The sequence below is a fragment of the Eptatretus burgeri genome, chromosome 12, assembly GCF_056783735.1.
Source record: "Eptatretus burgeri isolate ZD-2024b chromosome 12, Ebu_testis_v1, whole genome shotgun sequence".
Lineage (NCBI taxonomy): Eukaryota > Metazoa > Chordata > Myxini > Myxiniformes > Myxinidae > Eptatretus > Eptatretus burgeri.
In genome coordinates this window covers 65,272,733-65,287,921 of record NC_140972.1, presented here as the reverse complement: position 1 = coordinate 65,287,921, position 15,189 = coordinate 65,272,733, and the positions used below count along the sequence as shown (strand labels likewise).

General features: G+C 45.8%; 1 protein-coding gene across 1 annotated transcript in view; it reads right to left on the bottom strand.

Annotated features, from left to right (window-relative positions):
• Positions 1-15,189, bottom strand: part of KCMF1 (potassium channel modulatory factor 1) — a 197,045-nt gene that overhangs the window by 116,138 nt on the left and 65,718 nt on the right. Inside the window, exons 3-4 of the mRNA XM_085848287.1 lie at positions 8,408-8,547; positions 1,220-1,321 (exon numbers count right to left, since the gene is read on the bottom strand). Of these exons, the coding sequence (XP_085704413.1) occupies positions 1,220-1,321; positions 8,408-8,547 (242 nt within the window). The remainder of the gene's footprint in view (positions 1-1,219; positions 1,322-8,407; positions 8,548-15,189) is intronic.

Here is a 15,189-nt window from a genome sequence, read left to right as displayed (position 1 = left end):
GGAAATGGGGAGATGGTATGATCAGATGCTCACTGAAAAGTAAGAGCTGGTTATGGCTCTGATTGACCGTTTTGAGTGTGTTGACTCCAAGTAGACACCTTTCTTTAATCATATCCAGCACTATGCACTGGTGTGCACGCACACATCTACGACTTGGACAGTAATTTTCTCAGCATTGTTTCCATTTATTTGATGATCCAACAGGTTTCTATCAGAAAAACATGCCAGACTAAATTGTAAAAAGAAGTTTTAATCCTTCTTTATTGTTTTTCACATCAGATGATACAGTGAACATGGGCATCCTGCATTTGAATGGTCTTCCATCTTCAATGTTTTCTCAGATCCTCCTGGTCCAGGATTTATATTTATATTCCCCCCACCTACCCTTGTCTTTTCCATGGAACATCTGAAAACAAATCATAAAAATATATAATTTCTAAAAATTGAAATTATATTTACATTTATATTTCGACCTACCGACCCTACATTTTAGCTGAAGAACTGTGTAAACAAAGTTATAAAATAACTAAGGCCTTATTGTGTACGCAAAAAAACAGAATAATAAAAAAGTTAAGAGGCATTGTAAAAGTGTTACCTTAGAAGTGGAATTAGATGTTATTCGTCGAATGGATGATCGTGAATGTACAGTCGATGTTTCTGGATTAAGTTTGCCCCCAATATATAAATTTGGTGCAGTTGAGGAAGGAAAAGCTGTACCGCCAACTTTAACCGCTTCCGGAAAAGGTTTATTTGTATTTAAATGTCTGGTAATTGTTTTGTATTTATTTATACGTGTGTGAACTTGAGTATAACTGTCATTAATCAAAAAGGCTTCGTCGGCACTATCGAGTGATTTTATATTTATCTATATGTACCACAAAAATCGTACTTTATTTTTTTTATAAAATATTCAAAACAATTGTTTGCCTCCAACACTCCCCAGCAATCACTGATGAAACTGAAAGCTTGACGAAGATCTGTTCAGCAATCGCTGGGAAAAAATGGCGACAGAGACAAAGACAGACAGACAGACAGACAAACGGCTCTCTTATAGTTTAGTTATAGACTATAGATTAGCATTTTGTCAAAATGTTGTTCCTGTAAATAAAGTTTCTATTCGGCAACAGCATGTCTATCTTCATCACCACTTATGATTCTTCTACAATTACACTGTGGTGGCACAGATCTTTGTGGCGGATTGATAACACACAAAGGATATCATATCACGTGGAGTCCTGTGCTCCACAGTCAAGTGAGAAGTTAGATCGTCGGTCACATGATTGGGATCCCCTCCAGGTAATGCCGCACACACCGGACAAACCTGAAACCAGCAGAGAGGTGGGGAAGGGTAATTGATACACACACACATATGCCTGAACATGTAAATAGAATGATACGAGTTCGGAGGGGCCAAATCAAACACTATTATCATACCAATCTATCATCCTTCCTCAAGAGTTTAGCTCGCATTTAAGCTTGTGATAGGTAAGTGACATGGTGTGAAGGGATTCAGAATGTGCCACACTTATAGCATGAGCCTTTGCACTCTTCGCATAAAGTGGGGCAGGTGAAGAGGCATTTTGTTTTGTCTAACTGCACATTACACACAGTTATACAGTTAAACGAAGCACAGGAAAAGGCCATTTAGCCAATCTCGGCTGTACCAAGTGCCGTTCCAGCAATCTTTACACAAAGCAGTGCTCCCTATGATAGGACTGCAGATGCCTCCCTTTGGCCAGGACGACTATCTCATAAGCAAACTCTGAATAGAAGTCTTGCCTATAATATGCTATGCTTACTCGTACTTATGTGCATAACTATAACTATGCATAGTACATACAATATGCTATGTTATGTTCTGAATAGAGCATAACATAAAAACTGAGTTCAACAGTAGGCTTATCCACAAAGTGGCTCAAGTAACAATCCTGGACTGTATTTATAAATTCCTCTGTTCTGTCTTTACTCTGTACCCAAACCGAAAGGGGGGGGAGGGAAGAGACCCTCACATAGCATGCACCGAGTTATTCATAATATTCAGTTTAGTTTTTAAGTGTACTGTGTTCACACATGCAGATAAACCTCACATCCATTATAGTTAGAAGCAGATATAGTTAGAAGTCCATTACGTATTATTCTCCGATTTGACAAGGTTTTCTACAGTCAAACACTTTCTCCGCGAAAGATCAGCGCAGAGGCCATGCCTCCCCACCTCCCAATATACTTTCTCAACAATCCCCTTGAAGAAGTCCTTTCATTCAAGCTTCTGGATCTCACTATCTGCCGTGATCTTTCCTGGGAAAGCCACATTTCCAAGCTGGCCTCCAAAGCCAGTCACCAACTGGGCATTCTCCATCGTGCAAAGTCCTTCCTCGGCACACCTGAGCTCCTGACTACATACAAAGCTGTCATCCACTGCCTGATGGAGTACTGCACTCCCCTCTGGGCTGGTGCTCCCACCTCTCACCTTTCTCAGCTTCACGCTGTGGAAACCAAGTCATTTAAGATCATTAGTATCTTCCGTGATGAGGCTGAGTCTTTGGGTCTCTCACTCTCTCACCGCAGGCAGGTCGGTGGTCTTTCTGTCTTCTACCGTCGCCTCTCCGGTTTCGCCCCCCCTCCCCCCAACATTTCCGCAGGGTGCTCAAGGTCCGCCAGCAACCACCCTCTGGTAAAACTACCAAAATCAAGAATCACTGCTCACCTTCACTCTTTCATTTCTCTTTTTTTCCCCACCTTTGGAACAAACTCCCACACTCTCTTCAATCCCAGTCTTCCCTCCAGGTCTTCAAAACAGCTGTTCACTACCATCTCTCATCTTCCCCCATCCAAAACCATGATCTTTTCTACCCCTGCTAATCCACCCCAAACCCACCTCCTTCAAATTCCCTGCTTTCCTTCCTGAAAGTCCGTGTCGTGCGAGGACCTGAAAGTCCCTGTAATGTCAATCTTGTTTACCCTGTGTATCCCGTCCCATCCCTCTCCCTTCCACAGATCTAATGTCTCTGGTCCCCACTGTTTTCTACTTCCCTCTCCCACCCATCTTGCCTCCTGCTCCCCTTGTACGTTCTGTGTGCAAGTTCTCACACGAGCCTGGACGGTGTATACAACAACAAAAAAACCAAACCTTCACCTCTCGCCTTTGCATACCTTCACATTGAATCCTGGTCACTACGCTCCCGCTGACTGACTGCATCACAGGGCCCCACTTCACCTCACACACTTCAAGCATTTTTCCACCAAAAAGCCTGCATCGAGTTCACCCCATGGACGGTTCATTGCTGGACACACTGAGAGGCATGGCACATTGGCAATACGAAGGAAGGACCGAGAGTACAGTGTGAGGGGGTCCGGGCCGTAGCACCATCTACGGTACCATTGGGCAGCGTAAGCTCAACCTGGCGAGTGCAAAGCGTGCAAGGGCATGACATCCCTGTATTCTTTTTTTTCTTATCTTATGTCTCATCTTCCCCTCCCCCATCTCTCTTTTCCCATCAGATGCATGAGGGGCACACGGTTAATGTAAAGTTGCTAAGCGACTGAGTAAGAATCCCAGGGCACAAGTATCGATTATGGGATAAGGGGAATGCATACGAGCCCTGTGCATACTTGTGAACCTGCTTTGTAAATACGTGTCTGTTTGAATACATGGATAGAACGCCTTTGTGTCTTGACTTATTCTGTCTATTTTGATGGTGATGTAATTAGGCTTGTAGATCGCTAGAAGCAGTTATGCAACAATTGGCCCCACTCGGCCAACAAATTAAAATCTGTAGCGTAATTGCCGGCACAATACTCGCTCGTTCACAGCCTTCTTCGCATAGTAATACGACATTGGGCGAGAGATCCTGCGAGAAGTTCTGTGGTGACTGAATATCGTGGTCTTTTAAGACGCACCGTCCTCTTGAAGTTATCTGGCGGTGGCGTCCGTCACAATATATTTGGTATCACTAATCTTAACTTTTCATTTTATCACCAATCTTAACTTTTCATTTTCCACATGCCTTCCTCATTTCTTAACGAAGTGTGCGTTCCTGGTCTTCTCCCACTCCAGAAGCCTACTGGGCACCATCCAGCGAGTAAGTTATAATATAATCCTTAAACTCGACCCACACAGAATCCAAACACCTCAGTTCCATGTCTAATATCTCACATATTTAATCTAGAATAATAAATGTCAGCATGTGTCTGTCCGTCCCTCCGTCTCCTCCATAATTACAAAACTATTAAACCTCGCAGCCCCAAACTTTGCACACACATTAAATGAACTCCAAGGTGGTGCGAGAATGAAAATTGGGTGTTTGGGTCAATTTAAACACGCATTTTGAAGATTATTCTGGGGGCACTCATCACGAAAAACAAGTTTAACCAAGATGGTGGCGCGCCATCTTGGTCAGCCCTCTGTCAGCTCACCAGAGTCTGAAGCCATCTCTTATTTGGCCTGCTCAACAATTCCTTGACTTCAAACAGGCCACAACGATTTCTTAATGATAAAGTTCCCCCCCCCCACCCCACCCCCACTTTCCTCGATTATATCATCGATTGCCTGATCACCATACCCACAAATCGGTGGATACATTGCAATGCTTATAAACGCCAGCGTTCCTGGCGATATTTCATTTCCGCACATGCCATAACCTCGAGAATCTCTTAATCTGAGCTAAATTTCAAACCATAAAAACTTCTTAATAGGACTTCAGCAGTAGTTCCGGCTAGAAAAAAAAGTGGTCACATGTCCAATTTGGACATCGCTTGACATTCCAGTTGTCAACAGGTGCATGGTGTTTAAACAACTGATCGGCAGTCATTAATCGCTTGCCAAGCCACCAGCCATTCCTTATCAACCGTTTCGTTGGAGTGGTTGCTTGAGTGCTTAAGCCACTTGGCGAGCACACGTCAACATTAACACTGTAACTGAATATATCAATCGACTTGAACAAAGTTCAGGGCCCACCCACCAGTGTTTGGCCATGCAGTGCCTTGTGCGGTGTCAGTCAGTGCTTCCTTCGCTGAAAATTTGCAATTTCATTTTACATGTTTCCCCTTTTTGTACTATCTCCTTTCATTATCCCCTCCCCCCCCCCTTTCCTCTTCCCTCCATCTCTTTCCTACACCTCTCCCTCTGCCCCCCCCACCCCTCTGTTGAGGGGATGAAGGATTGACGGTTTAGTTTTCAATTTAAAACTGCTTCCCTAAAGGGTAGCATGTACGAATCAGATTCGGAGTGAGACAAATCAGAGGGGTGCAAAGGTCGCTGGATATGTGAGCATGCATGCATGCAGACAGGCCTTTGCCAAGTAGATAGTATGGGTTTTCAATGCTCCCTCCCGGTTACATATGGAACCCGACGGTTAAAAAGAAAACGTTGCAGTTTGGGCGCGTTTTATCACCCTTCCCCTCCTATCCCCCCTCTCCTCACGCTGCCTTCCCTCCACCTCCCCTCACACTTACCTCGTCGCAAACCACCTCCCTTATCCACCCCCCCAATGAACATCTCCCGGCGGTCTCGGGAGACCAGAGTTGTATTAACATGCTGTATATTACATGCTGTAATTAACGTGTTGTTTTAATGTACCCCATTTCATTCAATCCTGTACTACACCCCCCCCTCCTCCCTCCTCCCTTCTCCATAAGTCCCACCACCAAATACAAGTTGAGAATGCCTCCCCTCATGCTTACCTACTCGCAATTCCCCCCCTCCCCACTACCCCCTCCTCCTTGCTCCCACCTCCTCTCCAGAGTGTATAGCGATGTTTGGTGAGGCGTAGCTTCCCCACTTCCCCTATTCCGAGCTCCCCCGTCTCCCCCTCCCCTCCCCTCCCCTCCATCCTCTCTCTCTCTCCCCTCCCCTCCCCTCCATCCTCTCTCTCTCTCTCTCCCCTCCCCTCCATCCTCTCTCTCTCTCTCTCTCCCCTCCCCTCCCCTCCATCCTCTCTCTCTCTCTCCCCTCCCCTCCCCTCCATCCTCTCTCTCTCTCTCCCCCTCCCTCCCCTCCATCCTCTCTCTCTCTCCCCTCCCTCCCTCCCCTCCATCCTCTCTCTCTCTCCCCTCCCCTCCCTCCCCTCCATCCTCTCTCTCTCTCCCCCTCCCTCCCCTCCATCCTCTCTCTCTCTCCCCCTCCCTCCCCTCCATCCTCTCTCTCTCTCTCCCCCTCCATCCTCTCTCTCTCCATCTCTCTCTCTCTCTCTCTCTCTCTCTCTCCATCTCTCTCTCTCTCTCTCCCTCCCTCTCTCTCCATCTCTCTCTCTCTCCCCCATCCTCTCTCTCTCTCTCCCTCTCCCTCTCCTCCATCCTCTCTCTCTCCCCCTCCCCTCTCTCCTCCATCCTCTCTCTCTCCTCCATCCTCTCTCTCTCCCCTCCCCTCTCCTCCATCCTCTCTCTCTCCCCCTCCCCTTTCCTCCATCCTCTCTCTCTCTCTCTCTCTCTCTCTCTCTCTCTCTCTCTCTCTCTCTCTCTCTCTCTCTCTCTCTCTCTCTCTCTCTCTCTCTCTCTCTCTCTCTCTCTCTCTCTCTCTCTCTCTCTCTCTCTCTCTCTCTCTCTCTCTCTCTCTCTCTCTCTCTCTCTCTCTCTCTCTCTCTCTCTCTCTCTCTCTCTCTCTCTCTCTCTCTCTCTCTCCTCTCTCTCTCTCTCCCTCCCCTCTCCTCCATCCTCTCTCTCCCCTCCCCTTTCCTCCATCCTCTCTCTCCCCCTCCCCTCTCCTCCATCCTCTCTCTCTCCCTCCCTCCTCCTCCATCCTCTCTCTCTCCCTCCCCTCCATCCTCTCTCTCTCTCCCCCTCCCCTCTCCTCCATCCTCTCTCTCTCTCCCCTCCATCCTCTCTCTCTCTCCCCCTCTCCTCCCATCCTCTCTCTCTCCTCTCCCTCTCCTCCATCCTCTCTCTCTCCCCTCCCTCTCCTCCATCCTCTCTCTCTCCCCTCCCCTCTCCTCCATCCTCTCTCTCTCCCCCTCCCCTCTCCTCCATCCTCTCTCTCTCCCCTCCCTCTCCTCCATCCTCTCTCTCCCCCTCCCCTCTCCTCCATCCTCTCTCTCTCCCTCCCCTCTCCTCCATCCTCTCTCTCTCCCCCTCCCCTCTCCTCCATCCTCTCTCTCTCCCCCTCCCCTCTCCTCCATCCTCTCTCTCTCCCCTCCCCTCTCCTCCATCCTCTCTCTCTCCCCTCCCCTCTCCTCCATCCTCTCTCTCTCCCCCTCCCCTCTCCTCCATCCTCTCTCTCTCCCCTCCCCTCTCCTCCATCCTCTCTCTCTCCCCCTCCCCTCTCCTCCATCTCTCTCTCTCTCTCTCTCCTCTCTCTCCCCTCCCCTCTCCTCCATCTCTCTCTCTCCCCCTCCCCTCTCCTCCATCCTCTATCTCTCCCTCTCCCGTCCCCTCCATCCTCTCTCTCTCCCCTCCCCTCTCTCCATCCCCTCCCCTCTCTCCATCCTCCCTCTCTCTCTCTCTCTCTCCCTCCCTCTTCCTCGCTTTGCCGTTTCACCAAATGCAAAACACTGCTGCATGCACCAATTTTCTAACCATAGATTAACATCTGTTCTGTTCCTTTGCCTGTTATTGAAAGAATATGAGAAGAAATATTGGAAGAAGAAATTTGGTAGCTTGTACCTGTTGCTGCTTGAGCCTGTGGAGTCACTGCTGAAACTTAGCTACCCAGGTTCTGCCTGACATCTTTGTTACTTTCACACTTCTTTGTACTTTTTCACTTTATTTTGCCATTTATTTTCTTTTATCCACTTTACTCTATATTTCTCTTTCTTTATCTTCCTATGGAGGGAGAAGTGAATTCTTGCAAAAAAATTCTGTAAGGTTCATTTAGATGGGTTTCAGGGTATTCAGGTTCCTCCTGATAACTCCAATGCAGTATTTGGTCTTCTGTTTGCCAAGAAAACACAACCTACCAAACAATTACTTTCAGGAGGATACCTATTAGCCTGTACCCATGTTTCAATACCTCAGAGTAAACTTTATCTTTATCATTAGCTCTTGCATGTATGACTACCAATGTCCTCCTGCCAGAGTGAGCCTGACAATATGCCTTCCACATTTTCTGTAATATTAATCATTTCAGCCCCCATCTCGGCAACATACCACTAATTTTACAATCCTTGCTGTAGAAAGCTGAATGTACGTACATACGTAATTGTCTCATCTTCAAACCATGACCTTCTCTGTGGTTTTTTATCTTGCTGACAACCCTCCCCTGCCCCGTCATTGCCTGCTCCCTGATCACCCTCAAACCACCTTTTGACTTTTTGATACATTTTTATCAGTAATTTTGCTTGCGAGTGCCATTCCTGGCACATGGTGGAAAAGAAGAATCAGTGACTTGAAATTATAAAATGGATAATAGGGGAGTTGGGGGAAATGTGAGTGAGAGTGAGAGATTGGGAAGAAAATAAATAAATATATGGGAACATACAACTTCTGTGGTTGCCTCGGCATGCTCCGCCGTCACGTGTTCTTGGAGAGTTGTCTCAGTGAGTCCCATTTTGCCACAGTAAGGGCAGGTGAAGGATTGTGGCTGCTCTGCAGTGAGAGCTTCTCCACCATAATACAAATCTGCCAAAACAAAGAAAGCAGATGAACAAAAAGAACACGTTAAAGTTGGATACGAGTTAAGTATTACAAGGAAATCAGACACATGTGGTAGAAATCACACACAGACCACCCCCAGACTACTGTAGTGGGCTTAGGAATTGGGGGGCATTATTTGCAAACTCGTAAATACAACACGTCGCTTCACTAAGGGGAATATTAGGGGGGAGGTAAAGAGGAGGGAGGGTAAGGTGAAAGGAGGGAGATGAGGTGGAGAGGAGGAAGAGAGACCGAGGAGGAGTGGGGGAGCGAGCAAAGAGGATGGAGTAGGGAGAGGTGCGAGAGCGAGGAAGGAGGGAGGGGGGCAAAAAGGGGTTGGGGAGCGAGGAGGGAAGTGAGGAGGAGATGGGAGGGGAAAGCAGCATGAGGTAAGGGCAGTGCAAGAGGGTCCATCAGAAAATATCTACATACGTGGCTGGACGGTGGTTAACTACTGTCCAGACATAAACACCATCCAGATACGTTCGGAGACAGAGACAGACAGGTAGGTAGGGGGGGAAGTCGGAGAGAAAGAGAGAGAAAGAGAGAGAAAGAAAGAGAAAGAAAGAGAAAGAAAGAAAGAAAGAGAAAGAAAGAGAAAGAGAGAGAAAGAAAAAGGGATGACAACTTATAGCTGGGTCAGGATTCGAAGCCAGGCTAGACAGCTTAGAGTGACCTGTGTACCTCTCTGGTATCCAGCCAAGATGTTAAAGAAACATTTCATTTTTTTTTAATTTGTATTTATCTATGCTGAAATGATCGCATAACAACATGGGGCCATTGCAGGCAAATGGCCCCTGAACATTGTGCAAGTCGATCAATATACAGTATTCAGCGACAGTGTGAATATTGTAGAGCGCTCGCCAAGTGGCTTAAGCACTCCAACAAAACGGTTGATTAGGAACAGCACGCTTGGCACGTGATTGGCAATCACAGAACTGTCATATTAGACACACACCTCCGGGAGAATCCCAAAATGTCAAATATGTCCGAATTGGACAACGGAATACTTTTTTAAGCAGTGGGAACTGCTGCCAAATTCAACTCTAGAGCTTAAAGGTTGTAATTTGGCTTAGTTTAAGAGATTTTTGAGGTTGTGGGATGTGTGGAAATGAAATAAAGCCACGGACACTGGTGTCTCTGGGCGTTTATAAGCATTGCAATATACCCAGTGATTCGTAGCTATGATGAACACGCATTCGATAATATGAGTGAGGAAAGTGAAAAAGAAAAGTTTATCGTTAAGAAATCGTTGCGGCCTGTTTAGTTCCAAGTCGAGGCATGGTTGAGCAGGCAAAAAAAACATGGCGGCTTCAGACCCCAGTGAGGTAACCCAGGATGCGTCTTAAGACCCCAGACAGCGAGGTGGCCGAGGATCGCCTGATGAAGGAGATAATTAAATACGGCTGTTAATTATCTTCAAAAGGGGTGTTTTAATTAACCCAAACACCCAATTTTCATTTGTGCTCTCTCATGGTGTTCCCTTTGTATGCATGCAAAGTTTGAAGCTGCTAGATTTAATGGTTTTGGAGTTATAGAGGAGACACACACATTTATTATTATTATAGATGTACAGGAAGAGGTAGGGGAGCAGGGATGTGGGATTAAGCAAAAAGTGAGAAAAGAGAAGAGGATGATAAAAGAGAGGAGGTTATATATATATATATATATATATATATATATATATATATATATATATATATATATATATATATATATATATATATATATATATATATATATATATATATATATATATATATATATATATATATATTGTTACGGCTGTGGAAATTCGCAGAACACCAAAAAAGGTCCTTAGTTCAGTTATGCCGATAAGTCAGTGTTCAGTTAGATTTCCCCACCATGGTCTAAAGGGGATAATTCGTGTGGACAGGGCTGTGATCTTTGAGTTTGCCGTTATTTTGGACCAACCACACCACCAACCACCTTTTTACAAGCACCCAACCACACCACCCTCACGACCACCACCAATCACCTTCTCCACACCCACGCTGCAACCCTCTCCGCATCGAAAACCGTCTGTGCCATGGAGAAAGAAGAAGGCGTTCCGATAACGCACGGATTTTTCCTCTTACTTTCCCGCGCTTTGGGACGGGGGAGGGGCGAGTGGAGGGAGAATAGAGAAGTGCTACCAGGATGATTGCTACGAAAAAAACCCCCGACCCACGAGGGAAACGCCCCCCTTCTGGAAGTTTCCCGCAGGAGCTAAACGGAGGGTGGGGCGAGGAAGGAGAGGGAATAAAAGCGAGCGCTGAATGCAGCAGTGTGTGTGTGTCGTAAGAAAAGAGCTGCGTGGAGAGAACCGAGTCTCTGTCGGGGTTCGGAGAGTCTGGAGAAGCTAAGGAGCTGTGTGGAGGTCTGGGCTCGTGTCAGAGTCGGGAGCTTGGAACAGTCAGTCGGTGGAGGTCCGGGCGTCGCGAAGGAGACGCGGGCTGGAGGCGCTGCCCTGCTGTCGCGCGAATCTGCGCGTTTGTGTGGGGAGAGCCGGAGATAGCTCGTCTGCCACGCGGAAGGCCCGAGCTCAAACGCGGCTACGCTAGCTTCCGTGGGGATGGGACGTCGCGACTCGCCCCATCAAGGCACCACGAGGGTGCAGGTAACCTGTAACGGTCTCGTGGGGCCCTTTCGGTCACTAAAGCCACACGTTATAAAGGCCCACGGGCCCAATCTGACTCCCTTGTCTATGAGGGGGTCTTTCTTGCTTTTCTTTTGAATGAATGTTGTGGCGCCATGTCCCGCTAAGTAGAAACTGTTAAGTGTACATTGATAATAACTAATAGACGGTGGTAACTCTTGGTCCTTGCTCGTGTTTTGTGCCCGTCCCGCGCATTGCTTGTTTGGTTGCATGAATGCATGCGTGTTTTTGAATTCCTTGCATGTATATACCTGCATCACTGTATACATGCATGTTGGTGTTTTTGCATACCTGTATATGTGCACGTGTTGTAAAATAAATGTGTTTGTTTAAATGTACCCCGTTCGTCGTGTCATTTTCCCATATTGAACCACCGTATTGCATTTCGGAATGGTAGTTGGTTTTTGAATACCGATAAAAGAATCGGGTGCGGCGAGGTCTGGCAATAATACCCCACTCGGTTATCCCAGAACGGAACGAACTGCTTAAGCAGTTCGTGTCCAAGCAAGCCTTCGCCAAGGTACGGTCTCTCGGTCGTTTACCCGCGCGAATACTTAGGTATATCGATATTCGGCGATTGACCCTGTCGCGCGCGGGTAGAATACGGACGAGGCCGTGGTGGGGTTAAGAACCCACCCGTGACTGGTTTCTAGCGTTGTTCCAGAAAGTCGCGACTGAATTGCTCTCGTCCGGTGGGCGTGCGGCTGCTATTAGTGAAAAGCGGTTGTTCGCACGCTAGGTGGGCGGTAGATTCGTAACAATACATATACATATATATATATATATATATATAGTTAAGCCCAAAATTATTCATAGCCTATGAAAAATCTGAGAGTTTTGCATTTATCTCATACCTACAAGCTGGATTGGTGGAACTTTCACTTCACCCAAGGACATTTAGTTGGCATGTACAAATCCACATATATTTTGGCTCAATATTATTAGCATAACAATAGAAATGTTAAGATTTCTGTTATTATGCCTGTCCAAAATTATTCATACCCCATACAAAGTCTCAGAATTGAGGCCAATGTTTGTGATAATGCATATGCTTTTGATATTCCTAAGATTCTTTATAATGTTATGCAATTATTCCAAGATGTGTGCATACAATCTGAATGCATGACAAAAGTGGTCTATTGAATGTACAGTGAGGAATGTTATAGAACAACACTCTGCTTTTAGAATATGAATTAAGGGGAGCTGATGCAATCATTCTCAGGTCATTGTCAGCATGGCGAAGAAGAAAGAAGTCAGTGAGGACCTTCGGTTGTGCATTGTGAATGCTCACAAGGAGGGGAAAGGCTACAAAGCTATTTCGAAGCAGTTCCGAGTGCCAGTTGCCACCATACAAAGCATAATTAGGAAGTACAAGGAGTTCCACACTGTAAAAAACATTGAAGGGCATGGTCGGAAGCCAAAGGTGTCGCCTCGTTTGGCAAGAAAAGTATGGCGAGAGGCCAACAACAATCCACGGATCACTATTAAGGCTGTCCTGAACAACCTTGGCGAATCTGGGACCAAGATATCAAGGCAGACCCTCCAGCGGACGTTGCACAAGGGGGATCTCCATGGACGCCGACAAAGAAAGACTCCACTCCTCAATCCCAGGCACAGAAAGGCTCGTCTAACCTTTGCAAAAGCTTACCTGGACAAAGATCCAAGCTTTTGGTCCTCAGTTCTGTGGTCAGATGAGATGAAAATGGAGCTTTTCGGGCACAGAGATGTTGCTTTCGTTTGGCGAAAGAAAGGTGAAGCATACAACCCTAAGAACACAGTACCGACCGTCAAGCATGGAGGCGGGAGCATAATGCTTTGGGGATGTTTTTCAGCCAGTGGGCACGGCAATCTCGTCAAAGTGAATGGCAACATGAAAAAGGAGCAGTACATCAAGATCCTTGAGGAAAACATCAAACAGTCCGCAGAGAAACTTCTCCTCGGGGAGCATTGGACGTATCAGCAGGACAACGATCCAAAACACACGGCCAAGTCAGTCAAGAAATGGTTCCGGGATAATGATGTAGACGTTCTAGAGTGGCCAAGCCAAAGTCCAGACCTCAACCCAATCGAGAATCTGTGGAGGGAGCTCAAGACCGGAGTGATGGCAAGAAAGCCTTCCAACCTCAAAGAGCTGGAGACCTTCACGAAGGAGGAGTGGGCCAAAATCCCTGTAGAGACATGCAAAAACCTTGTGAGCAAGTATAAAAACGTTTGGAGGCTGCAATCACAAACAGAGGCTTTTCAATTGATTACTGAATGTGACTTTGAACTGATCTAAGCAAGGGTATGAATAATTCTGGACACGACATTTTTTTTGTAAATCTATCAATAAAATACCCCCAAACAATATATTTCTTGAAATGTCTCTTGTAGTGATTCTTTCAGCTGTTTGTCACATTCTTATGTAACTTAAGCCAGAAGAAACTCATTCCTCAAATAACACAATTCAAAATACTCCAAATTTGGTAAGGGTATGAATAATTTTGGCCTTAACTGTAGATATATATATATATATATCGAGTTTCAACTCTCACCATCCGTCGCCAACTCGATGAAAGGGGGTTCTTTGGTAAGAGCCCAGGAGGACCCCAATGCTGAGAGAGACATAAGAAAGCTCGAGCGGAGTTGTCAAAACACACCTGAACAAGTCAAAATCCTTCTGGAAGAATGTCCTGTGGCCAGATGAGTCCAAATTAGAGCTTTTTGGGAAAGCACATCATCTCGATGTTTGCAGAAAACAAAATGAAATTTTCAAAGAAAAGAACACCTTCCCTACAGTCAAACATGGAGGAGGTTCAGTGATGTTTTGGGGTTGCTGTGCTGCCTCTAGCACTGCGTGCCTTGAATGTGTGCATGGCATCATGAAATCAGATTACCAAGGCATTTTGGAGCGCAATGTTCAACCCAGTGTCAGAAAGCCTGGTTTCCGTCAAAGGTTATGGGTCTTGCAGCAGGACAATGACCCCAAACACACTTCAAAAAGCACCCAGGAATGGTTCAAGACAACACGCTGGACTGTTCTGAAGTGGCCAGCAATGAGTCCAGATCTAAATCCCATTTTACACCTGTAGGAAGATCTGAAAACAGCAGTTGGGAGAAGGAACTTCAAATCTGGGATAACTGGAGCAGTTTACACAAGAGTGGGCCAACCTGCCAGTAGAGAGGTGTAGGAAGCTCATTCATGGCTATAGGAAGTGCTTGACTGCAGTTATTTTGTCCAAAGGCTGTGATACCAAATATTAAGTCAAGGGTGTCAATAATTTTGTCAATGCCATTTCTTTTGTATTTTCTGATTTAAAAGGAAAAATAAAGTTCTGAATCAAATACAAATGTTCTCTGATATTAACAGTGAAATAAAGAATTGTGGTGACCAAATACGTTTGTCAATTTTCAACTTTTTTTGATAAAATTGTGTTATTTGAAAAAAGTGCAAGGGTGCCAATATTTTTGGCCACGACTGTTATGTACAAATGATACCTAATTTGTGTGCACAAATGTACTTCTGAAGTAAATATGTTCAAATGATACTCGGCATGCAGCATATGGAGACGGATTTGGAGTGAGTGGTGTGTAATGATTGATCGATTCAGTAATTAATTGCGAAATTAAAATAAACTAGAACTGCCACTTTATAACTGCTGGCAGTGATGACCGGGTACCCAGTCCGTCCGCCTTTTGATACAACATGGGACTTTCTGCAGATGACAGTCACAAAGTTTCGCTTTGATCGGGAAAGTGGTTCCAGAGAAAACATTATTTAAGAGTGATACAAACACAGGCCTGCTTCGAGACGGCGCGGAACAGACGAGTTACGAACCGGGCAGCACAAAGCGTTCAATTTCGTTATTACTGGCTTCCAGATTCAAATAATTAAATAATTCTGGCTCCAAAACCGTGTGACCGATCAGGTTGAAATTTTAAACTTTTGTTTAGCATATCACCTGAATTATAAATGTCAAGTTTCGCAT